At 64.6% G+C, this 27877-nt stretch overlaps 3 protein-coding genes across 8 annotated transcripts; 2 read left to right on the top strand and 1 right to left on the bottom strand.

Annotated features, from left to right (window-relative positions):
- The first annotated feature begins 1513 nt into the window (after positions 1–1513).
- LOC106484494 (zinc finger protein 721-like) lies at positions 1514–27649 on the top strand. The gene is made up of 8 exons (XM_067292235.1): positions 1514–1896; positions 2023–2139; positions 2405–2521; positions 2619–4073; positions 10782–10839; positions 21333–21485; positions 22208–22362; positions 22631–27649. Exons 1-8 carry the CDS (start codon positions 1833–1835, stop codon positions 25372–25374), a joined length of 4863 nt encoding a protein of 1620 aa, XP_067148336.1. The 5' UTR covers positions 1514–1832; the 3' UTR covers positions 25375–27649.
- LRRC61 (leucine rich repeat containing 61) lies at positions 5097–9109 on the top strand. Of its 6 annotated transcripts, none has more exons than XM_067292119.1 (2): positions 5097–5247; positions 8213–9109. In XM_067292119.1, the coding sequence occupies exons 1-2, from the start codon at positions 5147–5149 to the stop codon at positions 9066–9068; spliced, it is 957 nt and encodes a 318-aa protein (XP_067148220.1). In that variant the 5' UTR covers positions 5097–5146; the 3' UTR covers positions 9069–9109. The 6 variants fall into 6 exon arrangements, with proteins under 6 accessions (XP_067148220.1, XP_067148221.1, XP_067148223.1 ...); XM_067292120.1 differs by lacking the exon at positions 5097–5247 and adding an exon at positions 5644–5827; XM_067292122.1 differs by lacking the exon at positions 5097–5247 and adding an exon at positions 5865–5931.
- RARRES2 (retinoic acid receptor responder 2) lies at positions 9454–12290 on the bottom strand. The gene is made up of 5 exons (XM_067292130.1): positions 12003–12290; positions 10730–10834; positions 10427–10531; positions 10107–10246; positions 9454–9660 (listed from the first exon to the last, which is right to left on the bottom strand). The coding sequence occupies exons 1-4, from the start codon at positions 12165–12167 to the stop codon at positions 10133–10135; spliced, it is 489 nt and encodes a 162-aa protein (XP_067148231.1). The 5' UTR covers positions 12168–12290; the 3' UTR covers positions 9454–9660; positions 10107–10132.
- Positions 27650–27877: the final 228 nt, after the last annotated feature.

The raw sequence follows: 27877 nt of genomic DNA, 5'->3' as shown, positions 1-27877 counted from the left end.
TCCCCATCCCGGTGCCTGTGTCCCCGTGCCTGTGTCGCTGTGCCCATGCCCCTGTCCTGGTGCCCGTGTCCCCATGCCCACATCCCCATCTCAGGGCTCACATCCCGGTGCCTGCGTCCCCATCCTGGTGCCCGCATCCCCATGCCCATGCCCCCTGCCCACACCCCTGTCCCTGTGCCCGTGTCCCCGTGCCCCCATCCCCATCCCAGTGCCCGTGTCCCCGTGCCCCCGTCCCCATGGCCCTGTCCCCATCCCGGTGCCCGTGTCCCCATGTCACCATGCTCCTGTCCCCATCCTGGTGACCACGTCCCTGTGCCCGTGTCCCTGTGCCCCCGTCCCCGTGCCCCTGTCCCCATCCCGGTGCCCGCGCCCCCATGCCCATGCCCCCATCCCAGTGCCCGCATCCCCGTGCCTATGTCACCATGCCCCCGTCCCCATCCCGGTGCCCGTGTCCCCGTGCCCGTGTCCCCGTGCCCACGCTCCCATCCCGGTGCCCGCGTCCCCGTGCCCGCGGGGCCGGGGGGGCCGGGAGGGCCGGAGCCGGCGGTCGGGGCCGAGGCGGGGGCCGGCACCACCACCACCGCCGCCACCACCGCCGCCGCCGCCGCCGCCGCCCCGCCCGCTCCTCCGGGCCGCCGGGAGATGTAGTCCCGCCGCGCGGAGCGGCCCGGCGGCGGCGCGGGCTGGCGGCGGCGCGGAGCCCCGGAGCCCCGGAGCCCCGGGCCGGGCCGGGGAGCGGCGGCGGCGCAGGTAGGGGCGGCGGGCCGGGGCGCGGGGCGCGGGTCCCGCCGCGAGGCCGCGGCGATGGGCGGGGGGGCTCCGCCGCCGGCCCGGGGCTGCTCCGCGCCCTCCCCCACGCCCGGGGCCGGGCCGGGCTGCCCGGGAGCAGCGGCCGGGGCTGCGCGGGGGGGGCCGGGGGCACCGGGCACGGCGGGGCAGGAGGGGCGGGGGGTCGGGGGGCCGAGGGGGGCAGGAGGGATGGGGGGACAGTGTGGGGACAGGGGCGGGGGGGTGTGCTGAGGCGGGGGCAGTGGCGGGCAGGAGGGGGGGCGGGGGGGGCAGTAGGGCAGCGGGGGGGGGCAGGAGGGACGGGGGGGGGGTGTCTGTGCCAGAGCAGGAGGGCTTGGGGAGGGGCAGGAGGGCTGTAGGGTTGGGGGGGCAGGAGCGATGAGGGGGGGGATCTGCCTGGGTAGGAGGGACTGGGAGGGGATGGGGGGTAGAAGGGATGGGGGAGACCGTGCAGGGGCAGGAGGGACTGGGGGGGCCGTGAATGAATGGGGAGGGGACAGTGGGGACAGGAGAGATGGGGACAAGGGGAGCTGGGGGGGGGCATGAGGATGGGGGGGTCCATGGAGGGCAAGGGGGGTGAGGGGGGCAGGAGGGAGCCAGGGGGACCATGGGGGGGGGCAGGAGGGATGGGATGGGGGAGCAGGGGGACAGGAGGGATGGGGGTCTGTGCCGGGCAGGGGGCAGGAGGGATTGGGGGGGGGGGGATTCCCGCTCCATGGAGCCTGCGAAACTGCACGTGAGCTTTTCGGATCGCTCGTGCCGACCGCGCTATCGTGCGGAAACGCCGCGCGTTCGTAACGCGGAGCGGCTGCCTCCATCTTCCCGCGCGGGCTCCAGCGGCGCCTCTCGTTCCCTTGACGCGGCCGCAGCGATCCGGCCGGGAGCGCGGCAGCGGCACGCGGGCTGCGGCGCCGGAGGCCTCTGCCCTGGGCTGTCCCGAGCTGCCGCTGGTCGCAGGTCTCGCCGGGGCGCCGACGCCGTTGTCCTTCTCGCCCTGAGCGGCGACAGGGTCTGAGCGCCCGCGAGAGCGACGCGGCGCCGCGATGAGGGAGAATTACGACGCCCTGCTCGCCCTGGGTAAAACCCCGGCCCCTGCTCCGGGTTCGCGTGCGTATCCCGCAAATCCCCGCTTCCCGACCAGGGGAACCGGGGCCGCGAGCGCCTCGGGAGCGTGCCCGGCTCCTGGTGGGAGGCTCGCTCCGGCACGGCTCGCCCCGCTCTCGTCTCCCGCAGGTTCCCCCGTGGCCAAGCCGGAACCCGTGCCGCACGTGGAGCAGGCCATGGAAGAGCCGCGCGCCCAGGCGCAGGGGCGCGCGGAGGAGACGGAGGCGCCGGGCTGCGCCGGCTCAGGTCAGCGTGGGAAGCAGGACCAAGGGGGCTGCGGTGGTCCCGGCCGCCCGCGGGATGCGGCGCGATCTCGGGGACGTTTGCCATCGCCGGAGCTGGGCTCCCGCGCCTCCCTCCTGGGCTTCCCGTGGGCACCGTCCGGGCTGCGCCTGGTTCGGCAGCGCAGGACGACCTGGGTGATCCCGACGGGAGCCGGAGCGGCGCCCGGGCAGCCTGTCCCCGGGGCTCTGCGCCCACACATGGCTTTTACCCCTTCTTCCCTTCCCAGCGAGGTTGGTGGTCCCCAAGTCGGAGGCGATGCCCGAGGGCGACGGCGAGGAGCAGCAGTGCCGCGGGGACCCGAGGGCTCCCGAGGAGCAGCCGAGCGCGGAGCACAGCTGCTTGGGTGAGCATCCGCGGCGCCGCGGGCTCCGGCCCCGGGGAGCCCCGCGAGGAGCCGGCTGTGCCGGCGCTCACCGCCCGCCGCCGCGGTGTCTCCGCAGAGGACTGGCTGGTGCGGAAGGTGAAGGTGGAGGAGGAGTACGAGGAGTGGCCGTCCGGCGCGGGCGCCGAAGACCCGCTGGCGGGGCAGCCGCCGGGCGGCACCTTGGCGGCGGACGCCTGCAAGCTGGAGCAGCCGAGCCCGGAGGAGCTGGGCTACGGCGCGCTGCCCGCCTTCGCCCTGCCGCCCTGGCCGCTGCTGAGCGAGAGCCCGGCCGGCGCCGGCGGCTGCGAGCGCTGCCTCGAGGCGCAGCTGGGGTTGCAGCCGCGGGCGCCGGCGGGCCGGGGCGGCGCGGAGCCGTGCGGCGAGTGCGGGGCGCCCGCCCGGGAGCGCCCCTTCGCCTGCGCCCAGTGCGGCAAGGGCTTCGGCAAGAAGGCGCACCTGACGCGGCACCTGCGGGTGCACACGGGCGAGCGCCCCTTCCCCTGCGCCCAGTGCGGCCGCCGCTTCCGCCAGAAGATCCACCTGCGCTCCCACCAGAAGACGCACACGGGCGAGCGGCCCTACCCCTGCGCCGAGTGCGGCCGCCGCTTCCGCAAGAAGACCCACCTGGTGCGGCACCAGCGCACGCACACGGGCGAGCGGCCCTTCGCCTGCGCCCGCTGCGGCCGCGGCTTCGCCCACAAGCAGCACCTGCTGCGGCACCAGCAGCTGCACGCGGAGCCGGCGCCGGAGCCGGAGCCGGAGCTGGAGCCGGCCGATCCCTGCCCGCCGCCCGCCGAGCAGAAGCCCTTCGCCTGCCCCGAGTGCGGCAAGAGCTTCAGCTGGAAGAAGAACCTGGCGTCACACCGGCGGCTGCACCTGGAGGGGCGGCCGTTCGCCTGCGCCGAGTGCGGCCGCGGCTTCAGCGACAAGCGGCACCTCACCGCCCACCTGCGCGGCCACATGGGCCTCAAGCCCTACGCCTGCCCCGACTGCGAGAAGACCTTCAGCCACAAGCCCAACCTGACCACGCACCAGCGCACCCACACGGGCGAGCGCCCCTTCGCCTGCCCCGACTGCGGCCGCGGCTTCGCCCACAACCAGCACCTGCTGCGGCACCTGCGGGTGCACACGGGCGAGCGCCCCTTCGCCTGCCCCCAGTGCGGCCGCTGCTTCAGCTCCCGGCCCAACCTCATCGCCCACACCAAGGCGCACGCCGGCGCGCGCCCCTTCGCCTGCGAGCAGTGCGGCCGCGGCTTCAGCCGCAAGTCGCACCTGGCCCGCCACCAAGCCGTGCACACCGGCACCCGGCCCCACGGCTGCGCCCAGTGCGGCAAGCGCTTCAGCTCCAAGACCAACCTGGCGCGCCACCAGGCCGTGCACACCGGCCACCGGCCCTACATCTGCACCCAGTGCGGCAAGAGCTTCAGCCGCAAGACGCACCTGCTGCGCCACGAGCGCACCCACGCCGCCGCCGTCCCGGCGCCCCGACCCGCCTGGGCGGCCCGCGACGCCCCGGCCCCCGCCGCCGCCTGCAGCTGAGCCGCTTCCCGCCTCACCGGGCACGGCTCCGGCGTGGAACCGGCTGCTCCGGCTGGAGACGGGCGCTGCCAGCAGCCCCGGAGCTGCTCCAGTTGGCCGCAGTCCCCGGAGCCAGCGCTGGGCTCGCACCCACCCGTCTTCGGGGCCCCGGCGGCTCCCGCGTCCCCGGCGGCTGCTCGTGTCCCCGGTGCCGCCCCGGCTCTGCCCGTGGCCTCAGCTCCGGCCAGGAAGCGGGATCGAGGCCCGTGTCCTGCTCCCTGCGGAGGCACGCCGGGCAGCGTGCAAGGCGGAAAGGGCTGCAGGAGGGGCCGGGGGCAGCAGCTGGTGGAAAAGCCTCAGTCCTGAGCCATTCCTGAAACCCTCCGAGCAAGGACTAATCCCGGCGTCCCAAGGTCCAAACGCTGCTGCCCCGGTGAGTCAAATCCCTGCAGCTGGGTCGGCCTCGGAGAAGGATTCCCGCCTGCCAGAGTTGCTGGGGTCACCGGCCCGGGAGCATCCCCCCGAGCCCAGCTGGTGCCAGGGATGCAGGCGTCGGTGCTGGCAGCCGTGGGCTCCGCGGAGACCCCCATGCACGGCGCCAGCCCGTCTCCCCGCGGCATCGCCCCACGGAGCCACCGGAGGAGCTGGGCTCCGTTGCCCAGCCCGGGCTGCCCGGCAGCTCCCGGCGAGCTGGGCCCCGTGTAGCAGCCCGAAACGGTGCTCAGGCCCCTTTTCCGCCCGTAAAAGGGGCATCGCGCCCTGCCTGCGTCCGGCAGGCTTCACTGTGGTAGAAACGCGTAGTAAAAAAGAAATGCGGATAACGTCTTCCGAGGCTTTCTTGGGTGGCAGAAGGGGCAGGATCCGCCTCCGGGGGCTGCCGGGGGGACCCCCATGGGGACGGCTCCGAGCAGCCGCAGCATCACCGGCGGCGGGGCCGGATGAGCACCCAGAGCAGCTGCCGGAGCTGCAGAACAGGGTCCTGGGCTCACTTGGGGGGGGAGGGAGAGGGATCAGATGGTCCTGGGGGGGTCCATCCCCGCCACCTCCTAGCCCGTTTTCCCCGGGAATAACCCCGCTGGGAACTTCATGCTGCCCCAGATCCCTGCCGGCTTTGTCGGGCGCTGCTCATGCTATCCAACAGCCGGCGGCATAACAGCGGGAAGGAGCGGCAAGTCAGCGGGGAGCAGGTAATCGCCCGCGCGCCTCTCCGGGCTCGCTCGTCCCGGGAGCCCGGGAAGGCTGCGGGAGGCCTTGGGAAGGGGCAGACGCGGGGCGGCCGCGGCGCGAGGACGCGCGCTCGGTGGACGCGGGGTGGGACGGGCAGGGACACGTATCTCCCGCTGCAGGAAGCCAGCTGCTTACTCAGCTTGGGAAGCCGAGCCGCGGCCAGCCCCGGTGGCTTCCTGTTATTGATGCCGGCTGGGTGTGAGATATTTATATATATATATATATATATAAAACACACCAGGGTGGAGACTGCCTTGCCTAGGGGATGGGGGCCGGGGGGGGGGGGGGGGGGCCGTGCATGCCGAGCACCGCCTCGGCGTTTGTGCTTCGCCAGCCCTTTCCTCCGGCCGCGATAAGCCCCGGAGCGGAGGGCAGGGCGCAGGAAGAGCCGTGACGCAGGGCCGAGCGGCAGCGGCTGGAGAGGCCGGTGGAAAGCCCGGGTGGGCAGGAGGCGAGGACGGGCGTGCTGAGGTCCCCAGCCGGGCCAGAGCCGGCCTGGGATGCCCCCGGGGACTTATTTCTCCCTCCCTGCGGAAACAGGCACGTCGTAGCTAGGCGCCTCCCGACACGGCCTCTTCCCGTTTGCCGGATGCACGGCGCACGCCGGCCGTGCCGAGTGCGGCTGGCCAAAGCCGGGCAGATGGGTAAATCTGGGGATCGCCACCTCGCGCGGCTCGGCAGCGCTCCGGCCCCCCCATGCCGGAGGACAGGGCACCGTGTCTCCCTGCTGGCGCCAGGCTGCCCCACGCCTCTGCATGAGCAGCTGTGCTGGAGAGCGCGCTCAGCTGTCCCCCATCCGTCTGACCATCCATCCACCCATCTGTCCGTCCATATGTCCATCCATCTGTCCGTGAGTCCACCCATCTGTCCATCCATCCATCCATCCATCCGTCCTTCCATCCATGCTTTCATCCATTCATCCAGCCAGCCATCTGCCCATCCATCTACCCGTCCATCCACCCATCTGTCCGTTTGTCCATCCATCCAACCATCTGTGCAGCCATCCATCTGTCCGTCCACCCACCGAGCCCCGAGGCCAGGCCAGGCCTCCCCACGGTGACGGCTTTGGGGACAAGACAAAAGGTCTGGGATGGGGGGGACAGGACCCATCACTGGGCGCAATGGGGCTTTGATGGGGGGGGGGGGTGTCCTGTGTGTGCGTGTGTGCGTGTGCGTGCGTGTGTGCGTGTGCGTGCGCATCCCTGTGCTGGTGTGTCTGGGTACTGCTGAGTGTGTCCATGTGCTGGTGCCTCTCCATGTGCCGGTGTGTGCTGGCGTGTGTCCGTGTGCTGGCTGTGTCCGTGTGCCAGAGCCTGTTCACGTGCCAGTGCCTGTTTGTGTGCCAGGGTGTGTCTATGCACCGGTGTGTGTCCATGTGCTGGTGTGTGTCCATGTGCCGACGTGTGTCCGTGTTCTGGTGTGTGTCCATGTTCTGGTGTGTGTCCGTGTGCCGGTGTGTGCCTGTGTACCAGGTGTGCCGGTGTGTGTCCATGTGCCGGTGTGTGTCCATATGCCAGTGTGTGTCCATATGCCAGTGTGTGTCCATATGCCAGTGTGTGTCCATGTGCCGGCGTGTCCGTATGCCGGTGTGTGTCCGTGTGCTGGTGTGTCCATGTGTCCGCATGCCTGTGTGTCTGTGTCTGTGTGCTGGTGTGTGTCCGTGTGTCCTGTGCTGGTGTGTGTCCATCTGTCCGTGTGCCGGTGTGTCCATGTGTCCCGTGCTCGTGTGTCCGTGTGCCGGTGTGTGTCCGTGTGTCTGTGTGCCAGTGTGTCCGTGTGTCCGTGTGCCGGTGTGTGTCCGTGTGTTGGTGCGGCTGCGCGGTGCCGCTGTGCCGGCGCGAGCGTCGCTGTATCTGTGACCCGGAGCCGCTGCTCGTCGCTGCGATCCGGTGAGCGTCGCTGTGTCCGTGTGTCCGGGTGTCCTTGTGCGTCCGGGTGTCGGTGTCCGGGTGTCGGTGTGTGCATGTGTCCGTGTGTCCCTGCCTGCCGCTCCCCGGCCCGGCCCCGCCCGGCCCCGCCGGTGCCGCCGCCGGTCGCCATGGCAACACGGGGGGTTGGGGGGGCCCGGCCGCGGGGGCCGACGGGAGCCGACGGGAGCCGCCGCGGTGAGAGCGGGCGGGGGGGGAGGGGGGAGTGTGAGTGTGTGTGTGTGTGAGAGTGACAGTGTCTGTGTGACTGTGTGTGTGTTTGTGTGTGAGAGTGTGTGTGTGTGTGACTGTTTGACTGTGTGACTGTCACTGCGTGTGACTGTGTGCTTGTGAACACGTGTACATGTGTGACTGTGCGAGTGTGTGTGTGAAACTGTGTGTGTTACAGTATGGGAGTGAGAGTGTGTGTACGCGTGTGTGTGAACGTGGCTGTATGTGTGTGTGAGAGTGTGTGGGTGTATACATGTGAACGTGTGTACGTGTGTGTGTGAGAGAGACTGTGTGTGTGCGCGTGCGTGTGCTACAGTGTGCGTGTTACACGGTGTGTGTGTACATGTGTGTGTGAGTGTGCGCGCGTGTGTGTCGGTTTCCCCCAGACGTGTGCACGGCGCACACACACACACCCCAGGGTGCCCCACGGCCGTGCGCCCTGCACGCGTGCGCCCTTCGCACACGGGTGTGCGCCCTGCACATCAGCACAAGGTGCGCCGTGCCGAGACCCAGGAGCCTCCGCAGGGAGCTGAGCCTCCATGGGGCGCTGAGCCTCTGCAGGGTGCTGAGCCTCCGCGGGGCACTGAGCCTTTGCAAGGTGCTGAGCCTTCATGGGGCGCTGAGCCTCCGCAGGGAGCTGAACCTCCACAGGGCGCTGAGCCTCCGCAGGGCACTGAGCCTCCACGGGGAGCTGAGCCTCCGCTGGGCACTGAGCCTTTGCAAGGCGCTGAGCCTCCGCAGGGAGCTGAGCCTCCATGGGGCGCTGAGCCTCCCCCTCTCTCCACAGAAGCGCTGGGGCCACGCCGCCGCCACCCCCGCCGCGAGCCCGGCGCCCCGGGGGCCTCCGCGGGCGCATGGATCCGCAGGCAGAGCCGGGCGAGGAGGGCGAGGGCGAGGGCGGGCGCATCACGGCGCAGCTGCTGAAGGCCAGCACCGGGCAGTTCGCCCTGGAGTCCATCCTGCTGCTCAGGCTGCGGGGCCGCGGCCTCGCCGACCTGGGCTGCCTGGGCGAGTGCGCCAACCTCGAGTGGCTCGACCTGTCCGGCAACGCCATCGCCCAGCTGGGCCCGCTGGCCGCCCTCAAGTCGCTGGCCGTCCTCAACCTCGCGTCCAACCGCGTCTGCAGCCTGGAGCCGCTGGGCTCCTGCGAGAGCCTCCAGAGCCTCAACCTCGCCGGCAACCTGGTGAGCAGCCTGCAGCAGCTGCAGTGCCTGACGGGCCTGCGGCGCCTCGAGAGCCTCCGGCTCCGCGATGCCCTCGGCCGCCTCAGCAACCCCGTCTGCGCCGCCGGCGCCTACCGCAGCGCCCTGGGCGACATGTTCCCCGGCCTCAAGGCCATCGACGGCGAGCGGGTGTCCGGCCGCGGCAGCGAGCTCTACCAGCTCTGCAAGGACCTCGACAGCTCCCTGGGGCGCTGCCCCGCCGCCGCCGCCGAGCCGCCCCACACGCCCAAGCCCTGGGTGGAGGAAGGCTTTTGGGAGCTGCGGCCAGCCCGGCGCAGCTCCATCATCGAGGAAGCCTACCGGCAGTTCAGCGACGTGCTGCGGGAGTGCCGGGAGCTCGGCCAGCGGGCCGACGACACCATCGCCCAGGCGGAGCGGGCGCTGAGCCTCCGCGCCGACCCCAGCTCCTACGTCTTCTGACCCCCCGCCCCGCTGTGCAGTAAAAGCGTGCTCTGCTCTGACATCCCTCTCCGTTGCTTCGCGCCGGGCCCTGCCCGCGCGGCTCCGAGCTGTCGGGCTCTGCGGCCGCTCGCCGGCTGGGACCCGCTCCCGTGCACCCTCGTCCCTCCTTCCCCTGGGGCCCAGCGGGGGACCGGGGAGAGGCGCGGGGCACGCGGGGCTTTGCCGTGGGGCGGGGGCAATGTGCAGGGGGGCGATGCAGCCTCGGCGGAGCAGCGCCGGGGTCTGGCCCCTGCAGAAAGTACCGGGCTGGCACAGCGACGGCGCGGCGCGGTGGGCAGAGGGCTGGGCCCCCCCCCCGAGCCCCTGAGCCCCGCAATCCCAGGTGGAAAGAACAGCACCGACGGCCGGAGACAGAGCCGGGGTTTACTGGTGCATGCGGACACCGTCTAGGCTGAGGCAGGCAGGGAGGAAGCGCGTGCGGCGGGCGACCTTCCTTTCATTGCACAGCGCTGGAGGGCAGCAAGCTCAGGAGGGCCGGGCTGGCCCCCCTGCGGCAGCGTCCTTCTCCGTGGGCCCCGTATCCAGGCTGGCGGACCCGGTCCCAGCCGGCCTGGGGAGAGGAGACAGCGGCTGGGCGCAGGAGGAATCCCCGCTACGCGCGCAGGCTCACACTCGCGCGCGCGTGCACACCTCCCCTTGGCTTGGCTGGCCAGCTCGCCCAGAGGAGGCTGGACCTGCTGGAGATGTCCCGGGGGATTTCTCCCAGGCCAAGGGCAGTCCTTGGCAGGGCCTCCGGGTCCTGCGCGTGGATGGGGACCAGTCTGGCTCCGCTCGTCGTGGACGAGCATCCACCTCCCGCCATCCCAGCAGGGCCGGCACAGCCCGAGCCCACATCTGGCCCTGAAGGGGACCGCTGGGCCTGGAGACCACGCTCCTTGCCGGCACTCTGGGCAGGAGGCTCCTCTTGGGAGCAGGCGGCCCCTCGGAGGAGAGCGCTCCGTGCACCGCGCACCCCAGAGCAGCCGGGGCTCCCGCCGAGCGGCCCCTGGCACGTACCGTGTCTGGACGCGGGCGACGCCGGCCTAGGCTGGCAGCCCCTTGGAGAAGGCGAACATGCCGGGAAGGTAGAGAGAATCCGTCGACTTGCCGGTCTCCTCCACCTCCCTGCACTCGGCTTCGTCTCGGTGCTTTATCTCCTGCGGGGCAGAGCACAAGGTCCCCGTGAGCCCAGTGCGCGGTGGCGGCGATGCTCCCGCGCTCCGCAGCGCGCGCACGGATCCCGGCGGGTCCTGCAAACACGTGCCCGCCTCCCTCCGCACCTGCCCCGCGCTCCGGATCCCGGGGCGGCGGGCAGGGACCCGCCTGGGGCAGCTCACCTTCACAGCCAGGTGATGGCTGGGGCCGCAGTTGTAGTACTTGTCCAGCACCTTGGGGACATCGCCTGTGTCGAACTTGAAACAAGCCACGCACGCCGGCTTCCTCTGGAGGGGGGGGACAAGGCGACCCGTCACCACCAGCGCCAGCCCCGAGCCCCAGCCCCAGGCTCCTTTTCCCCTCCCGGCGGCAGGACGCTGCTCCGAGAGCCCGGCCGGAGGCGCTGGGCACGGGGCCGTCCCTCCCGCGCCGGTGTGGGGGACAGGGGTGCCGGCTCAGTGGGGCGCCTGCAGCCCCGCACGCACCTTGTTTTCCACCGTCTTGCAGTTCTGCTTTCTCACCGCCCTCTTCCCGCAGGCCGTCTGCACGAGATTGACCCGCAGCTGGACAAACGTCCCCGACGGGTCTTCCTGGAGCAAGAGGGAGAGCTCCCTTGAGGCATGGGAAGAGGGAGCGCCACGCGTACGGGGGGGTGGGGGGCTCCGGAGGAGACCTGGAACCAGGTGTGTTCGGGGGGGCTGCTCCATGAGCCACGGAGGCAGGGCACAGGCAGCGGGGAGGGATAATCCGGAGCACAACGGAAAGGCTAAATGAAGAGGGGCAATTTTAGGAGAGACACCCCCCCCCACCCCCCCACCATCACTGCTGTTGGCTCGGACACAGACGTCATTTCTACCTGCAGCAGAGAGAAGGGACGGGGACATCTGTGGAACCGGGGAACAGCCGCCGTGCCAGCGGGACGGGGGGACCCGGAGCCCCTCGAAGCCCCAGGAGTAAATCCAGCCCTGCGCCGGTCTCCTGGAGAACAGCCCCTCTCAGACCGTGCCGTCAGGACCCCAAAATCAGGGGACGGCCCAGATTCAAGGGTCCTCAGAGCCCCCCAGCCCCTTCCAGCCTGTCCCAGAAACACAGGCGTCTCCGAACAGCTCCTCTTCCATCTCGCTGCCCTCCTTCCTTGCAAGCAGCCCCTGGGCCACCCCGGACCCGGCATCCCCGCGGCAGGGGACGCAGCCGCTGTCTCCCACGGGGAGAAAGCCCAGTCCCTCCTGGCTGCGCCTGGGAATCATCTCGTGGCCAGGCACCAGGAGCCACTGGATCCGCTTCTGGCCACGGCACACGGTTAATGAGTAGCCGAGCTCTGCCGGTTGGTGCCACGTGCCCCCGCCGATCTGCCCACCTGTCCCGCGAGCCCGGAGCCGAGGTCTCTGCCGCAGAACGACGGCACCGGCCAGGGTGTCCGGTCCCGGGTTCGCGGTGCCGGGCCCGCGTGTCTGTCCCTGCTCCCAGAGCGGCTGTGGGCCTGGGGAGCGGGCAGGGGTCTGCACGGACGCGGCCCCGACCCCGCGGAGCGCTGCCGGGCTCCGGCACCCCCGGAGCCCTCCGGCCCCCGCGGGCGACCCTGGCCGCTCGCCGAGGGTGCTGCACGGCTCCCCGCCTCCTTCCCTGCCTGGCCCCACGGCCGCGGGGGGCGAGCGGCGCCGTTTCTCCCCGCGCCGAAGCAGCCGTGCCCTGGGCAGGGGCGACGCCGAACGCGGCGGGGGATGCCGGCGCCCCACGGCCCTGCTCTCCGGCACTCACTCGTTCGACAGCTCCTTCCACCGACTGCTCCTTGAACAGGAAATGCACGTTGCTCCGACTGTGGAAATAGTCCAGCACCTCCTTCACGACGCGCCTCTGCAGCGGGGACTGGCTCGCGGCAGCCAGGGCCATGAAGCCCAGCGACAGGGCTACCAGGCACTTCATCCCTGCCCGAAGGGTCCGCCGGGGCCGTCTGACCCCAGAGAGCCTCACTGATAGACCCGCTGTTGATTTTGGTCTTTCATTAACCGATTTCCTGGGAACTGCCCCTTCCCGCCCCTGGGCCAGCCCCGTACTCTGCCTGTGCAGCCCCCCCAGCCGGAGGAACGGGGAGGAGGGGCCGGGCACAGCCACCACGGTTCGGCTGGACGCGTGCAGGCGGAGAGGAGGTGGGAGTCGTCCCCGGGGAAATGCCAGGCACACGCGGCAGCGCACGGCGTGCTCAGAGCTGCATGGCCATGCCCAGCGGAGCCGGACAGCAGTGGCTGCTGCTCATCTCCCTCCTCGCCCCTCCGGGGCCGCGACCATCCGTCAGAAGTCACCTCATCCCTGGATGCTTGGCACACGCAGAGCCACGTGCTGACTTGCAAGCCGAGTGGGAAGAAGCGTTCAGAAGCGTAAGAGGACGCAGATCTCCTGCCTTGCAGAGAAGAGGAGCTTCAAGGCTGGTGATGGGAACCCTTGCCGGGGAGCCAAATGCCAGCAGCTGCTGGAAGGGACATCTGGGAAGCATCGCTCATGCCTGCCCTGCTCCGCCTTTTCTTTGGCATTTGCTGCAGGAGCCAGGACACGGGGGAGATGGTGCTTTGGTGAGAGAGGTGCCAGTGCCCGGGGGGTGCCGGGTCTCCCCGGCTCCCCAGCCAGGACCAGCAGGGCTCTGTATAACGGCATGGCGGGGACAGGCTATTGCCACCGCTCGGCAGAGGGACGTCTCCCTGGCCGCACCACAGGCCACGTTAGAAGAAAGAATAAACACCCGCCTGGCCCCTTTGGCCCACAGTGTGGCAAGCTCGTGGGGTTTGCACCCTCCAGACTATCTTCTCTGGCTCCGTCCTGCCCTGTTGAATACATCCCTGGTTTGCACTTTTCCCACCCTTTTTGGCTGCACGGGCTGATTTTTTTCCATGACGTTTTTCAGGAGCTAAACATCTGATTTTATCTGAAAACCAACAGACTTTCCTTCCAGAGCGCCGCAAACAAACAGGCTGCGGAGGGGCCTGTTGCGGCGTCCCGTCCCGCCCCGGTCACGGCCTCCCAGGCTCTCATCTCCTGCCAAGCCACCGCGCAGTGAGCGAGGGCGGCTGGGTGGGAGGCGAGGCCTCCTCCCCTAGAAGGGAAGCACGAGCCCAGGGCGAGGGCGCGTTTGGAGGATGAAAGTCCCGGGAATAAGCCGAACAGCCACAATCTTGCAGTGGAACGAGAGGGCTGGGACGGGGCGGGAGGGGAGGGGAGGGCGCAGGCCCGGCGACGGCCCCGCGGCCTGGCACCGCTTCCCCTGCCCACGTCGCCGCCGGGGCACCGCCGACTCTGCCCTCCCCTGCCCGCCCCGTCTCGCTGGCTCCCGGGAGGGAGGCGGGAGGCCCCGGGAGCAAGCTGCAGCGGGGCGAAGGGGCGCCAGGGCCTTCCCAGGCCGCCCCAGGCCAGCGAACAACCCCCGCGGCCGCCTCGCCCGGTGTAACGGGGAATGGCGGCGGGGGCGGGGGGGGGGGGGGAGCCGTTCTGGCGCATCTCGGGAAACTCTATGATGGCTGCGGCGCGGCACTGGCGACTCTACTTTGCCAAGCGCTGTTTCTGGTCCGCTCTATGGTTCCGGCGCAGGGCGCTCCAGGCCTCCCTACGGGTCACACCGCGGGACATTCCGGCGGCCCCCCCCCGGAAGTCCGCCGCCCGCCGAGTGACACTTCCCGGCAGGCGCCGCGCGGCGCTCTCGCGAGGCTCCCGCCGCACACTACGCGTCCCGCCGTCCTTTGCGGCGCGGTCGGGGGGGGGAACGGGGCGGGACGGGGCGGGGTCGCCTCCTCCTCCTCCCTCCGCCGCGGGGCCAGCGCGTGCCGGCGGCGCCGCCGCCGACGTCATCACGTCGCGGGACGTCGGCCGCCCGTGAGTTTCCCCGGGGAGGCGGCTCCGGGGCCTAGCGAGGGGGGTCGCCATGGCAACGCGCCCCAGGCCCGGGCCGCGGGGTGAGGGGGGGGCCGGGGCGCGGGGGGGCCGGGATGGGGGGGGCCGGGACGCGGGGGACGGCCCGGAGGCCGGGGGAGGGGCCCGGCCGGTGAGACGGGCCGCGGGCTGGGGTGAGGCGGGGCCGGGGGTCGGAGGGAGCGGCCGGGGCGGCGGGCGGGGGCCGGGGGATGGGCCGGAGGTTGGAGTGAGCAGCGGCAGGGGGCTGGGGGGGGGAGGGGGCAGGGATCGGGGCGAGGGGGCCGGGGCGGTGGGATCGATCAGTGGGATGGATTGGGGCAAGGGGGCTGAGGCAGGGGAACGGGATAAGGATCGGGATGAGGGGGCCAGGGCAGTGGGATGGGATGAGAAGGAGGGTACTGGGGCAGGGGGACGGGATGGGGATCAGGATGAGGGGGCCAGGGCAGGGGGATGGGATGAGGATGAGGGTACTGGGGCAGGGGGACGGGATGGGGATCGGGATGAGGGGGCCAGGGCAGTGGGAGGGGATGAGGATGAGGGTACCGGGGCAGGGGGACGGGACGGGACGGGGGTCAGGCTGGGGGGTGCTGCGGTGGGTCGGGGGAGGGGGAGGCTGCGTCTGCCTAGGGTTTGGTGCCAGGTTTGCTAAGGACAGAGACTCTCCGAGGACGAACGTGCTGATGGCGCGAGGGGGTGAGGTGGAGTGGGAGGCTTTGGGGGAAGGGGGGATCGAAAGCTCAGGGTGGAACAGGGCCGGAGGAGAAGGCCCGAGGTTCGGGAGGAGCCGAAAGGGTGACCGAAGCCCAGCATTGCTGGGTGCCTGTCATAGGAAGGGCGACGCTCGGGGGGTGATGGAGGTGGGCTAGGAGCAGGGGGGCAGCGTGGGGCAAGTGTGGGGCGCAGAGGTCAGTGGGGAGGAAGGCTCCGAGAGGTGGGGAGGGCCAAGAGGAGGGTGCGGAGGCGAGGCGAGAGGGGCGTCGGGGTGGAGGCAGGCCAGGGGGAGGCCGAGGAGGCATGGGGGGAAGGTGGGCTCCCCGGCCGCTGCAACGGTGAGATATGTGGGGCCATGAAGGAGGAGGAGGGGGGCTGTGGCTGTCGCTCCTGTTGCTGTTGGTGCTGTTCCTCTGGGTGTCAGGCGCGGTGCCGCCTTTGGGTACAGATTTGGGTGCTTTTAACTGCAAACACAGAGGCCTGAGCCTGGGATTAGTTACTTGCCTTTGGGAGGGGTGAGGTGGGCTCTGCGCAATGGTCTCGCTTGGATTTCCTCTCTTGCTCGCTCCTTCTGCCATGACCTTGATCTCTTCTTCTTCTCTGATGGTGTGCTGCTGTTTTGGGATTGAGCTGTTGCTTCCAAAGTCAGCAGGACAGAACTTTTCTTTGACCCAAACCCAGGTGAACTGATCTTTTGCGCTCCCTGGGAAGTCCTGCTCCGGTTTCAAATGGAAAAGAGGCTTTTCTAGTGCAACCTGCCCCACTAAGGAGTCGTTAACAGCTGCATGGGCAGAAACGTTGCTGGAGATGGTACAGTGCTGGGGGGTGACCAGGAACCTGGGGAGGGATTTGAACACGCCTCATCTGCGGGCAGGTGTCGGGGGAATCTGTCGTGCGGCCGTGACACACGTGTAGGCTGATGTCCTGCGGGAAGGATGTCCAGCTCTGTTGTACCAACCGTGCGACACTGCAGCTCTGTAAAACAGGGCGTTGGGGACAGTTTGGGCATAACCCTCACTGTGCCTTTCTTGCACTGTAAATTCCTGGAGGTGCCTGGCAGCCGGGCTGCCGGAAGCTGGGAGGCTGTCCTGGGAAAGGGCCACCCCACGTGCTCTTCGTGGTCTTTTCCTAAGTATCCGCTGTTCTTGGGGAGCGTGTGACTTGCCGTGGCCCTGCTGCACACGCTTTCCTCCACAGGATGGGCAGGGAGATCCCGGCACCTGTAAGAGCAGCCTCGCAGTTTAACGCTGCCGAGCTCCTGGTTCTGCTCCTGGTTCTGGCTCGGCGGCCAGCGCTGCGGGGCACCGCCGCCCGGTGTCCTCTGCAGGGCTGTGTCCTCCCACGTCCTGCCGCTGGTCTCGTACAGCCGGGGTGGGCGATGTGCAGCCCAAGAGCCCCGGTTCCTTTCCCCACCTTCGCTCTTTCCTCAGAGCTCTAGTTTTGCTGCATTTACATTCAAGGGACAGGCAAAAAGAGCTTTGAGATCTTCTGTAGTGTTAGAAGTCTGGTGTCTGATAGGAAGGTACTGTGAGTTATGAATGAACGGTGTGAAGACTGAGACACAAACGCTTATGGAAAACGATGAAGCCTGAATATAACATAACTGAACATATTTATCTTACTGACCAGCAGCCCTCCAAACTGCGGAAAGTGCTGTGCTAGCAGACTTGCTTTCCACAAAATTGATGTTGCGCCTGAAATCTGCTGAGCGCAGGAATTGGGCTTTGCGGCCTGAGCTTGGGAGCAGACTCCTCCTTGGGAGGCTTTTTTCGCTGCTGTTGTGGTTGTCCTGTCTCAGCTGATCAAAAGCACAAACCAGCTGTAAGCAGCTGTTTTAAAACTCTCCCCGTATTTTGTGAAGCATGGCGAGCGCGCGGTATCTGCGTGCCGCGGCTCGGCGGCCTCCCAGAACCGCGGCGGCATCGCAGGTAGCGGGAAGAGTCCCGGCCCCTTTTCCCACCTGTCTCCGTAGCGTTTGTCGCTTCCTCTCCGAGCCAAATTCGCCGCTGGCTGCCTGCCAGCCGGGAGGCCGCTCTGCACCCTGAACCGAGCTTTGTTGTCTTTGTAAACAGACGCAGGGGCCGGGGGGGGGGGCGTTTCTGTGTTTTCATTGTGAAGGTCTCTTGCCGTCGCTTTTTTCCCCCCCTTCCTCCCCCAAGTGACCCCTAAGTTACCTTCTCCCCTCGCGCGCGCTCTTTGGCGCAGGGCTGCGCAGGGGCTTGTTGGCGCCACCGGTGCGAGGCTGCGTGGGTCAGAGCCGGCCTCCGGACTCCAGCAGCGACTCTGCCTTCCTCTCTGCCCTCTCTGCTCTGCCGTTCCCGGCTAGTCTCGGATAAGTCATCTCCCTACACGTCATTACTCCGTTTCCTTGGCTGTGACCTGAAGCTGGGTGTATAGCAGCCTCCAGGGAATTATGAGGTTCGGTTAAACATGTATGCAAAGAGAAAAATAGATAGGGAGAATCCATCGCAGGCCACTTGTCAAGGTTGAGTTGCCCGTGGCCGTTACTGGGCTGTCAGAGCTTCGTGTGTCTTTATATGATGGTAGGTGGTAATGACACTTTGTAGGGCAGCGAGCTGCGTTTGTGTGTCTGCGGTTGTGATAGTTTTGTACTGCTGTAGCTGTTACTCTCAGTGAAATTATCCCTGGTGGATATCTGTATCGGAGGATCTTGAGCCCTTTAATGTGGTAAACTGCCAGGAACGGTTCAAATCTAAGCTGAATTTCACACATCGTGTTTTCTGAGCTGCCACTGCTCCCAGCAGTGGAAATCCAGAAACAGTTTTGCTAAATAAGCTCAGGTGTCCGTGAAAGCCTCCCGGTCAGCCCTGGGACTCGGAGGGAAATCCCTGCAGAAACCATAGCCTGGCACACCTCAGTGAATGACACGCGACAGAAGGGAAAGCTGCCTTGATCGTCAAGTCTAACAGGTCTGGCGGGACGTCTTCCCAGAGCTTTTAATTGCTGTCGCAGAACTGAGAGTGCCCCTAAATGATGGGGGACCCAGGGGAGAGCTGATAGAGTATACAGCAGTTTCAAACTGCTTTAAAACCTGCTGTATTTTTTTAGCTCACGTCGCACTGTTTTCCTACAAAATTTCACAGTGATTCTGATTTCTGAGTATTGTCCTTGAGGCAAAAGCCTTGTTGGAGTATTTCTCTTCAAGGAAGAGCAGTTTGCCGCAGCTGAAGATAACGAAGCAGAGAAAGTGTTGAACACAAAGCAAAAGCGACAGTGTTTGTCATTAGCCGCTCCGGAAGCGCGGCAGCACGCGTGCAAGCGCAAGGCGGGCCTCGTCTGCCTGGAGCGCCCGACGGCCTGGGATGCCGCCCGAGGGGACAGGCCTGCGGCGCGAGCCCTCTTTGCCGCCTCTGATGTTAGAGCGGGTTGGAAATGTGACGTTTTCTGTCGGCGTTACGAGGTTCCAGTGATTGCGTGGGGTCAGTCTGTCTGATTATCCACTGCAACATGCAATTGGTTTTGAACCAGATCAAAGTTGGGACAGATGCGAACCCTGGCTTTTTTAGAAGATGGTGTAGGATCCTTGCACATGAGTGAAGGAGAGCTCTTCTTTCAGTCGTTGTAACTATAGACGTTTCCCCCTTAGAATATCGTATCCTGCTCAGGCCATTGAGAGAGGAGGTAACAAAATAGTCACCTTTAAGAAAAGGCAAATGAGGTGTTCCTACCTGTTTTTCTCTCTGCTGTGCGGATAGGAGGACTCATTAAAACCCAAAGCACACTGTAAGACCGAGCAAAATTGATTGCTGCGCGTCTGCTGGGTATATCTCGCTGCTCAGGATATCCAATTTAGGATAAAAACAATTCAGGGGGGTGTGTGGGGGGGAGGCAAATCGGAGCCTGACTTGGCTGCTGTCGCCCGCCCGCCCCATCGTGCCGCCGGGCAGGACCCCCCTCAAAGTTGCGCTAGGGCTGTGCCTTTGCCATTCCCACCCCGCTCGGGAGGGAGAGGCTGTTTCCACGCCGGATCCCGGCTGCCGGGAGCTGTAGTTTCCCGGCTCCCTCCCCTGCGCTCCGCATGCAATAACAGGCCTCCCCGGTGCGGACTACAAATCCCAGTAGCGCTCTGTGCGCTGGCCCTGGGGAAGCTTTACTGTAAACAGAGGCTCTGAATTCGGGCCAGACCCTGGGGTTAGCTCGTTTTTTTTTTCTCTTAAAATAACTGGAAGGAGGAGGGATACAAACATCAGTGAAGTCTCTCCCGAAGCAGCTGATCTCTCCCAGCTTTCCTCTGCTCGCCTCTCTCCTGGGCGAAGCTGCCTGTTTCCCCCACTCACTAACTCTCCTTTCAGTCACCCCAGGGACCTGCAGCAGCCATTTGGAAGGAAGTTGAGGAAGATGTGAACGCGCGACTGCGGTGGAAGGTGAAGGGAAAGGATAACCACCGCCCTGCGCTCTCCTGAGGGTTGATGTCCTCTTCCTTCACGCGACTGGAAAAATGTCCGCAGGGGGTGCTCCCCAGGTACGGCCCGGGGGGGGGGGGGAATTGTCAGCTGCTCTCTCTCCTGCCCGCGTCCCCAGAGAGGAGGGCGGTGTTGAGGGGTGAGCTCTCCCCGCGCGTTTCTCCCTGCTTTTCTCTGTCAAAGAACGGAGAAGCGCACTGCTGGGGTGGCTGGGAGGAACCTTTGATTCTCTTCTGCGCTGTGACATTTTTGTGGTGGGTGGCCTTTCGGCGCTTTCCCCGAGGGGGGGAGGGAGGGAGGGGGGTGGAAACTCTTCTGGTGGCTTTCTCCTTTTCTTGTTGTTTAGAAATATCGTAATGCAAGGAGGCTGCACTAATCCTGTGCAAGATATTTTTTTTTTCTTTTAAATTAGCACTTCCTAAAGTTGTTATAATCATCAGAACATCGGTGTCTTGTGCCATCTGTTTTCTTTGTGCTCCTGCCAAGCTAAAGAGGAGTTTCGAGGGAGGGAGAGAGGAATCCTGGGGAGGGAAGATGGGAGGACAGGGTGTCAAGCTTCCCAGGAAAAGCTAGTTTGGGCTCATTACAGAGGTTTCCTCCTTTGGTACTGATCCCGGCTGGATTGGGAAACTGCGCTCAGTGATCATACCCAGCAGGTAACCCAGGCAAGTGATCCACTGGAGAAACAAGCGCTCTCGTTAGAGTGAGGGTGGTGGGCGTGTGGCTGCTGGCCCTAGCAGGCTCCAGGTGAGAGTTTCTGTCTGGGGACGCTGTTGCTGCTGAGGAAGCGCTCCTTTTCTGAAGAAATTAGAGTTGCCTTTTGACGTGCTGAGGGCAGGCGCTTGGAAGCACTCGCATCTTCAGGCCCAATGTCGGGTGCAGCTTTGCTGTATCAACTACCTGGCTCCTGTGCCGGGGGGCTAGCCAGGCAGAACCAGCCCTTCTGCGTACCAAAAAAACCCAACCCAAACCAAAAAACCAAACAACCCCCCCCCGCCCCAGCTTTTCCTAACCCTCTGCAAGGGAAAAAGCCTGGCCTTTCTCCTGGCTGTGCTGCTGCATATCTGATGGGAGCCATGCTGGGCCAGGGCTGCTGCTTGTTGCAAACGCCGGTGGTGTTTAAGGGTGTTGGGTTTTGTTCCTCCGCAGAGGAGCAGGTGGAGTTAGTGAAATGGCAGAAGCCTTGCTGGGGTGCGATGAAGGAGAGCAACTTGCCGGTGATCCTGCTGAGCAAGAAGCTCATTAGCTCCTGAGCCGTGTGCGAGGCAGTAGAAGCGACGGTCCGGGGGGGTGAGAGCGCTTGCTGAGGGTCTCGGTGTTTGAAGTGAAGTTGAAGCACCTCTGGGCTGGCCGTACCGGCACACCTTGCTGTGGGGCAGCTCTCTGTGATAATAGTTTGTGAATGTCAGCGGTACTGACTTGAAGGACCACTGCCTTCTCCTTCAAATCCGTTTGCAGGAATATTTCCCAAAAGCGGAGGTGGCACTTCCAGTGTGTGTAAGAAAGTGCTTTTACTCCAGGGCTTCCAGGGCGATGACACTGTTAAATTAACCGGGGCTTGCTCTCCGAAGCTGCGTGGGCAAGGACCTTCAGTGGTTTCCAGGGATGCTGCAGGTGCTGCCAGAATCTAACCTGTGTGTTTACACCGTTCCCAGCACAGGAGAGGGCTGCTTTTTGGCTACCGCAGGCAACTGGTGACATAGAGCAGCGTGGATGACAGACACAGTCTTTCCGGTGTGTGCCTGTCAGTCCTGCTTCACCAGTTCAGATCTACCCTGGCCTGGTGTTGTTCCCCCACCCCGAAAAAGATGTCACAGCTAGCCAGTGTCTCCTAGAGTCCCCTGCTCCACTCATAGGGGTTACCACAGGTGAATCACTACTGCTCACCTGACGTGATCGTTGGCTGGGGGCATGAAAAAGTGAGCTATGGAGATCGTTCCCACCAGTGAAACTGGTGTCCAGTTCCATCCCCTAAGGTCTCCCGTGCCCCTGACTAGTGATGCAGCTAGGTCTGAGCTGGTGAGATACTGAGCATGTTCAACCTTGGTTAACTCAGTGACGGACCGCCTGTTAAAATGAGTCTTCTTTCTCCTGGACCAGCCTGCCCACATCCTGAACCTGCTCCCTTATCCCAGATTGAACGAGGTGCCAAGAGCTGGACACGAGCTGGATTCCGTTGGCATAGAAATCCCATCAGATCCCTGCACAGGTGACTACTGCGAACAGCAAGCAGCAGGCGGGGTGTCAGCATGCAAGGCAGACAGATCTAAGCTCGTATACTTTACTCACTTGGGACAGGTTTTTATGATACATTTTTGTATTCTCTGGAGTACAGTCGGTCCTGTGTCAGCACCAGTTCATGCTGACTGCTGGCAACAGTCTCCTCCTCTTCGCTGAGGCTGGGGGCAGGGGTGGTGGGGAAGTAGAGGGTGAAGCAAGAAGGTATGTAAATGTGGGCAAGCGCGGCACAGCTGGGGGGAAATCCCCCAGCCTGGAGCTTGAGGCAGGTCACTCAGCCAGCCTCCGCTGCGGTCGCCCTGGTAGCGGCGTTTCTGTTAATGACTGAGACTTTCCATAAATTTGGGAGGTTCCAGTTGTAATTAATTACATTTTTGTGGTAGACTTTGAAATCCTATCGTGAAGAGTGCCATGTGGGATATAAGGACACTTAGGTGAGCTTGTGAAAGGCTGTGGAATGAAAATTGTTTTCCAAGGAATGGTGTTCCTTCTCACCTTTCCCTTTGAGCATGCATTGCCAGGAGGAGGGAGCCTGATGCTTGTATTTCCTTTTATCTTTAATTACACTTCAGGCAGCAGAAGCTTAAAATAGATGAAAGCAATGCCCAGAGGCTTAGTTAATTTTAGCTTATTTGTGAATTAACACAGGCATCTCCAGCGTAATGATGTATATGCCAAATGCATGTTTTGCAGTGTGACAGTTCATGGTGACCAGCTCTTATCCCTTCAACCAGGCTACAGATTTTTCAAGCCCGGTGGTTTGTTCGGTATTAAACAATCGGAGGAGCCGTACACTGAAGGCCAGCAGATGCAGGAGGAGAGCAAGATCCTCGTGAGCCCTTGTGCAGGTAGGTGCTTCACACGTCTCTGCAGAGGCTGTGGGAGCGGCTGGATGTTGGCCTTGACAGGGGATGTTCATCTTGTGTGCAGAGACAAGGTGTTTGCAGCCAGTTAATTGCAATTTTCAATCGTTACTGCTGGCTGCCTGTGCTGCTCTCAGGAAGTCAAGGGTGGAGTGGGCTCTGGGAAGGGTTCTGATCTCCCTCGTTGCTTAGGGTGTTACAGACTGCAGCGAAAGACTCGGAAATTAATGTCTTGACTCTTTTTGAAATCCAGTTGAGCCTGGTCGGACAAATAAAGTTGAGCAGCAGGAGGAGAAGCCTGGGTGCACTGCCGGCTCCCTGGAGCTGTATCCCACAGCCACAAGCAGTTCCAGCCGCTGGTTTCACAGTGGGCAACGCGCAGCTGACCGGGCGGGCATGGAGAGAGACGGCGCGGCCGGCCTCAGCCAGGTCTCCTCCAGGGTTGCCTGCTGGGTACCGCAGCTTGGGGCTGGCCCCTTCAGGTGTGCCCAGTGCGGGAAGGGCTTCCGCCAGAAGCAGAGCCTCATCACGCACGAGAGGATTCACACTGGGGAGAAACCCTACAGGTGCGGGGACTGTGGCAAGAGCTTCAGCCAGAGGCCCAACCTCCTGACCCATCGGCGCGTTCACACGGGGGAGCGCCCCTTCCCGTGCACGCAGTGCGGCAAGAGCTTCAGTCAGAAGGCCAACCTCCTCGCCCACCAGCGGATACACGCTGCTGGGGAGAAGGCGCTGGCAGGGGGCGACCCGGAGGACGGCACGTCCGCCAAGCCGAAGCTCCGAGCCCAGCAGAGAAGTTACCAGGAAGACACCCCCTTCGTGTGCCCTGAGTGCGGGAAGAGCTTCCGGCAGAAACCCAACCTCATCACCCACCGGAGAATCCACACTGGCGAGCGCCCCTTCACCTGCTTTCTCTGCGGGAGGAGCTTCAACCAAAAGACCAACCTGGTGACGCACTACCGCGTGCACACGGGCGAGCGCCCCTTCGCCTGCACCCAGTGCGGCAAACGGTTCACCCAGAAAACCAACCTGGTGACGCACCAGAGCACCCACACGGACGTCCGCCCCTACCCTTGCGGACAGTGCCAGAAATGCTTCAAGGACAAAGTGTCTCTGAAAGCGCACCAGAAAACTCATGCTCCACGCCAGCGGAGATGCCCGGGTCGGAGTCCGGCTCCAGCCCTGCCCTATGGGACTGCACCCACGCTGCTCCAGCCAGGAGGCCCGGAACAAGAGACCTCGTTCAATCCTATGCCACAGCTGCCTGTTCAGAAGATCCCTGAAAGCCAAGAGCTGTACTCGTGTACGGAGAAGAGCTTTCCTCCGAAGGAGCAGCTCCTGCCGCATCAGCAGCCCCTGCTGGGGGAACAGTCTTTCCCTTGTGTGCAGTGCGGGGAAGGGTTTTGCCAGAAGGTGACTCTCCTAAGGCAGCAGCACAGTCCTGCGGTGGAGACTGCCGGTGGGTGTGCGACCAGCTTCAGCCACAGCCAGCATCTCCTGGGGCACTTGGGGGTGCAGCCTGTCCTTGGGGATGGGCCACCCCCAGCTCCGCCTGCCCCTGGAGCAGAGAAGCCCTTCATCTGTAACCAGTGCGGCAACAGCTTTGGCTTGTGGTTGTCCCTTGTGGCCCATCAGAAGAGTCACGTAGGGCAAAAGCCCTATCAGTGCCCTGACCATGAGAAAAGCTCCGGTGATGAGCTGTCCCCCAAAGCCCCGCCAGAGAAGCAGGTGGAAGGGAGAGCCTGGGTGTGCCCGGAGTGCGGGAGAAGCTTCGCTCAGTATGAGCGCTTGGTAAAGCACCGGCAAAACCACAGGGGCAGAGGGCCCTACCGATGTGACGTCTGCGGGAAGAGGTTCAGCCTGAAAACCAACCTGGTGACTCACCAGCGCATCCACACCGGGGAGCGCCCCTTCACCTGTGGCGTCTGTGGGAGACGGTTCAACCAGAAGGGGAACCTGGTGACGCACTACCGCACGCACACAGGAGAGCGGCCCTTTGCCTGCACCCAGTGCGGCAAGCGCTTTGCCCAGAAGCCCAACCTTATCGCCCACCAGAAGACCCACACTGGGAGACAACCCTTCACTTGTCTGGAGTGCCCCAAGCGCTTCAAGAGCAAGCTCTCCCTGAGAGTCCACCAGCGAGTGCACGCAGCGGAGCGCTCCCCGAGCGAGCCGGTCTCGGGGCAGACGCCCAGCCTGCAAGCCCACCCCGGGAGCCCCTATCCCTGCTCTCTCTGCGGAGAGACCTTTGAGGAACATGGAGATCTGCAGCTTCACCGTCAGGGCCACGCTGGGGAGCGGCCGCACGCCTGCGCGGAGTGTGGGAAGCGCTTCCGGCAAAAAGTGAACCTCGCCGTTCACCAGAGGACCCACACCGGGGAGAGGCCGTTCCGCTGTGCCGAGTGCGGGAAGGGCTTCAGCCAGAAGGCCCATCTCCTCCGGCACCGCCGGACGCACGCCGGGGCCGTGCCGCCCTCTTGCTGCGAGGGGACCTGCCCAGCTCATCAGGAGGAGCCGGATGCAAGCGCTCCCTTGGGGAAGGGATCTGAACCTCCCAACATGCTCCTGTCCCCCTGCTCCAGGGGAGCTGCTCACAGATCGCTGGCCCGGGAAGAGCTTCGGCCGGGAGTGCAGCCCCCAAACAGACCAGACAGCCCGTCCGGGGCAGCGGACATCCTTCTGCAACTAATGCAGGAAGATCATCCCCTAGTGTCTGGCTCTCAGCATCCGCAGGAGGCACCCGCTGGGCAGTGCCCCTGTAAATGCGCGGAGGGTGGGGAAAGCTTGAGCGAGAAGCCGAGTCTGCAGCCGCAGTGCTGCTGCGCTGACTGCCTGAGCCAGCGGCAGCTGCTTCTGAAACCCCAGCACGACTGCCGAGCGGAGATCTGGTGCAAGTACGGCGGCTGTAGCAGAAGCTTTGAGGATAAGAGAGTCCTGAGAGTGCCTGAGAGAGCGCATGGCGAAGAGAAAACCTCTCCGTGCCCGAGTTGCTTGTAACGTGCGCACAGCTGAACAAACTGCCGTAAACCTATCTCGGAGCAAGGGACTGGACCTTACTGCTCTTGCACTAAAGACACCAAACCTGAATAGGGCAGTGGCTCAAACCAGAAGCCAGATTGCTAACCAAATGAGGACAGTGCAGAGGCTGAACGGGCCTCGCGTAGGGAAAGCTTCAAGTCAGAACTTGTGGTGCCTCCCCGGACATGGTTGTGGTAGGGTCTCAGAGGATTGCGGTGGTTCACCGGACCAGGAATGGCCTGCTTTTCAGAGCAGAGTACCCTACAGGTGAGTATTGGATGCAATGAAAGTATCAGTCATGAAGCAGCTGATGGACCCTGATGCACAGTGTGAGCTTTCCATCTTCTAAACATGCCAAATTTATAAAGGGGATGGAGCTGAGAAGCAGGAAGCGATAGCAGGACTGTGGATCTGTGGTGTTTGCTTCTACTGGCTGCTGCATGTGAAGATCCTGACCTCAAGGAGTTGGGGGAAGAGCTTGGGATTCTGTGTATTGGCTTAAGGATAATTTCCACCATGCAGCAGGCCACGCAGAAGCGTGTCTGCACGTACCTGGGTCCAGGTGCAGCTGGATGATGCCTGAGCACAGTCCTGTGATGTGCGGACCCAGTGACAGCTGTGGGGCAACGAAGGGCCCCCGTGGGTCAAGAGCTTCTGCCAGAACCCTCCATCCTTCCGGACTGGATGTCTTTCTACGGGATGCTTTGGGGGTGGAGAGCTGACACCTGCTGCCAGTTGTGGGCAGAGGAAGAACGGCTTCACTGAACATGATGAGTGAGCTGAAGAAAGCAAGAAGTGCCGGGGAAAGGTGCTGGATCCCTTCTTGCCTTAGAGGTGAACCTCTGCTGATGTCCCCCAGACGACAGAGCAAGATCCAGCCTGTGGCTTCCCTGGGGGGTGGAGCGGAGAGAAGCTGGGCAAGGACAGGAGATGGGGAAAACGGCTCCAGAATATCTAGTCGCAGGTGGTCGCTACTGACTTAGCCGCAGCTCTAATTCCAAAATGGACCGCGATAAGCATTTCCTCTGTCCCTGGAGGAGATGATTCAGGGTGAATATTGGGGGGTGGGGAGAGGGGAATGTAGCTCGTGCTTCTGTACTTGCTCTTTGGATAATCTTTCTGACTAGCACCTCTTTCTGATACTCAATTATTAACTTCTAAATAGATAACCCAGAAATGCCGGGGGAAGAGGTAGTGTCTGTAGTCTGCCAGAGCCTTTCCGGTAGCTTGTGGTGGTGTCTGCCTGTTTTCTCATCGGTGTTGAGTGCCCCTAAGCCTCGGGGGCTCCCTGCAGCAGCAGATGGCTGGTGTGAAGGTAGGGGGCTGCGTGGGACGGAGGTGGTTCGCCAGGGCTTCCCCGGCGTCTCTGGTTCGCTCGCAGCAGCGGCAGCGCTGACGCTCCCTGCCCGTGAAACGGAGGGAGCCGCTTTGCCGGGCAGGTGGTGGTGGTGGAAGGGTTGGCCGGGGCCGTGCTTCGGAAACGAGAACTCTCTTGCCTGGAAGCTGTTTTTGCTGCGAAGTGCGTTTTACAAAAAAAAGAGGAAACGAATCTTGCCTGCTGCATCTGAGGGAAGCCATCTTTCTATTGCTCCTCCCTCTAGCATGTAACGAACTGCATAGTTCTCAGCCCTAGCTATGGCGGTAAGAACCATATTTTGCTTTGCTAGGCTGCAAAAGCCTCGTGGCTGCAACCGTTTGGTGACGGCCTTCGTCTGAAAATACGCGGGGGTGCTGCTCTCGGCGCCCAGCTCGGTGCCGCGCTGCTCTCTCGCGAGGGCTCCGGGGCACTTGGTACCCGCAACCGCTCGCGTACGTTTTCGGGGTGAAATCCCCTAGCTCCGCCGCAGCTGCGGGTCGCCCCGCTGCTCAGAGCGAGGGGCTGGGGGCTGATCCAGGACCACAGAGCCCGCCTGGCCCCCGCGGGGGGCAGCCGCGAGGACCCCCAAGACCGTTGCAGCTGGGGCTGTAGCCTGGGCCGGGGTGCTGGCGTGGCCCGAACGAGCGCGGTGGGAGCTGCCTGGCGCCTTTCCTGGCACCCAAGAGCTGGAGCCTGGCGCGCTGGCGGGGCGAGGGGGGCGCGCGCCCGCTCCCCTGCCTCCCTGCTGCCTCCGGGCCGCCGCGCGCTGCCCCCTCGCTCCCCGGAGCAGACACGCTGCCCTCCTCCCCTCCGCCCAGCATTACGCTCCAGCAACATTTCAGGTCCTTGCAATTCTATTTTTTTGAGGTTATTTAAAATAAAAGCTTTCTCACAGCAGGTTCCTGGCTCCTCTTTTCTGGGAAGCGTTGGCGGGGTCGGCGCAGCAGGGAACAAGCCTGGCCTTCCCCTCCCAGCCTTGGGGAAGGGGGAAGGCCCTTTCCCCCTTTCAGGCTAAATCCAGGCCTGGGCTTAGGCTCAGGTGAACACAGTTGCCTTTCTGGCTAAGTCTCCAACTATTCCTGACCTCCAGGGCTGGAACGGCTTCCCTGGGACGCGTGCCTCCTT

The sequence above is a fragment of the Apteryx mantelli genome, chromosome 2 (genome assembly GCF_036417845.1).
Source record: "Apteryx mantelli isolate bAptMan1 chromosome 2, bAptMan1.hap1, whole genome shotgun sequence".
NCBI lineage: Eukaryota > Metazoa > Chordata > Aves > Apterygiformes > Apterygidae > Apteryx > Apteryx mantelli.
The sequence above is the reverse complement of the archived record's forward strand: the minus strand, read 5'-3'. Positions and strand labels throughout refer to the sequence as shown.

What these genes read in the sequence shown, in the direction of transcription:
- RARRES2 (XM_067292130.1), bottom strand. Translation starts at nt 12,167, where the DNA reads ATGAAGTGCCTGGTAGCCCTGTCGCTGGGCTTCATGGCCCTGGCTGCC. An exon ending in TGGAAGGAGCTGTCGAACGA is followed by an intron (nt 10,835 to 12,002) that starts GTGAGTGCCGGA and finishes CTCTTGCTCCAG; the next exon opens with GAAGACCCGTCGGGGACGTT. An exon ending in GCAAGACGGTGGAAAACAAG is followed by an intron (nt 10,532 to 10,729) that starts GTGCGTGCGGGG and finishes CCCCCCCTCCAG; the next exon opens with AGGAAGCCGGCGTGCGTGGC.
- LOC106484494 (XM_067292235.1), top strand. Translation starts at nt 1,833, where the DNA reads ATGAGGGAGAATTACGACGCCCTGCTCGCCCTGGGTAAAACCCCGGCC. An exon ending in CGCGGAGCACAGCTGCTTGG is followed by an intron (nt 2,522 to 2,618) that starts GTGAGCATCCGC and finishes GTGTCTCCGCAG; the next exon opens with AGGACTGGCTGGTGCGGAAG. An exon ending in CCCATCAGATCCCTGCACAG is followed by an intron (nt 21,486 to 22,207) that starts GTGACTACTGCG and finishes CATGTTTTGCAG; the next exon opens with TGTGACAGTTCATGGTGACC.
- LRRC61 (XM_067292119.1), top strand. Translation starts at nt 5,147, where the DNA reads ATGCTGCCCCAGATCCCTGCCGGCTTTGTCGGGCGCTGCTCATGCTAT. An exon ending in GGCAAGTCAGCGGGGAGCAG is followed by an intron (nt 5,248 to 8,212) that starts GTAATCGCCCGC and finishes CTCTCTCCACAG; the next exon opens with AAGCGCTGGGGCCACGCCGC.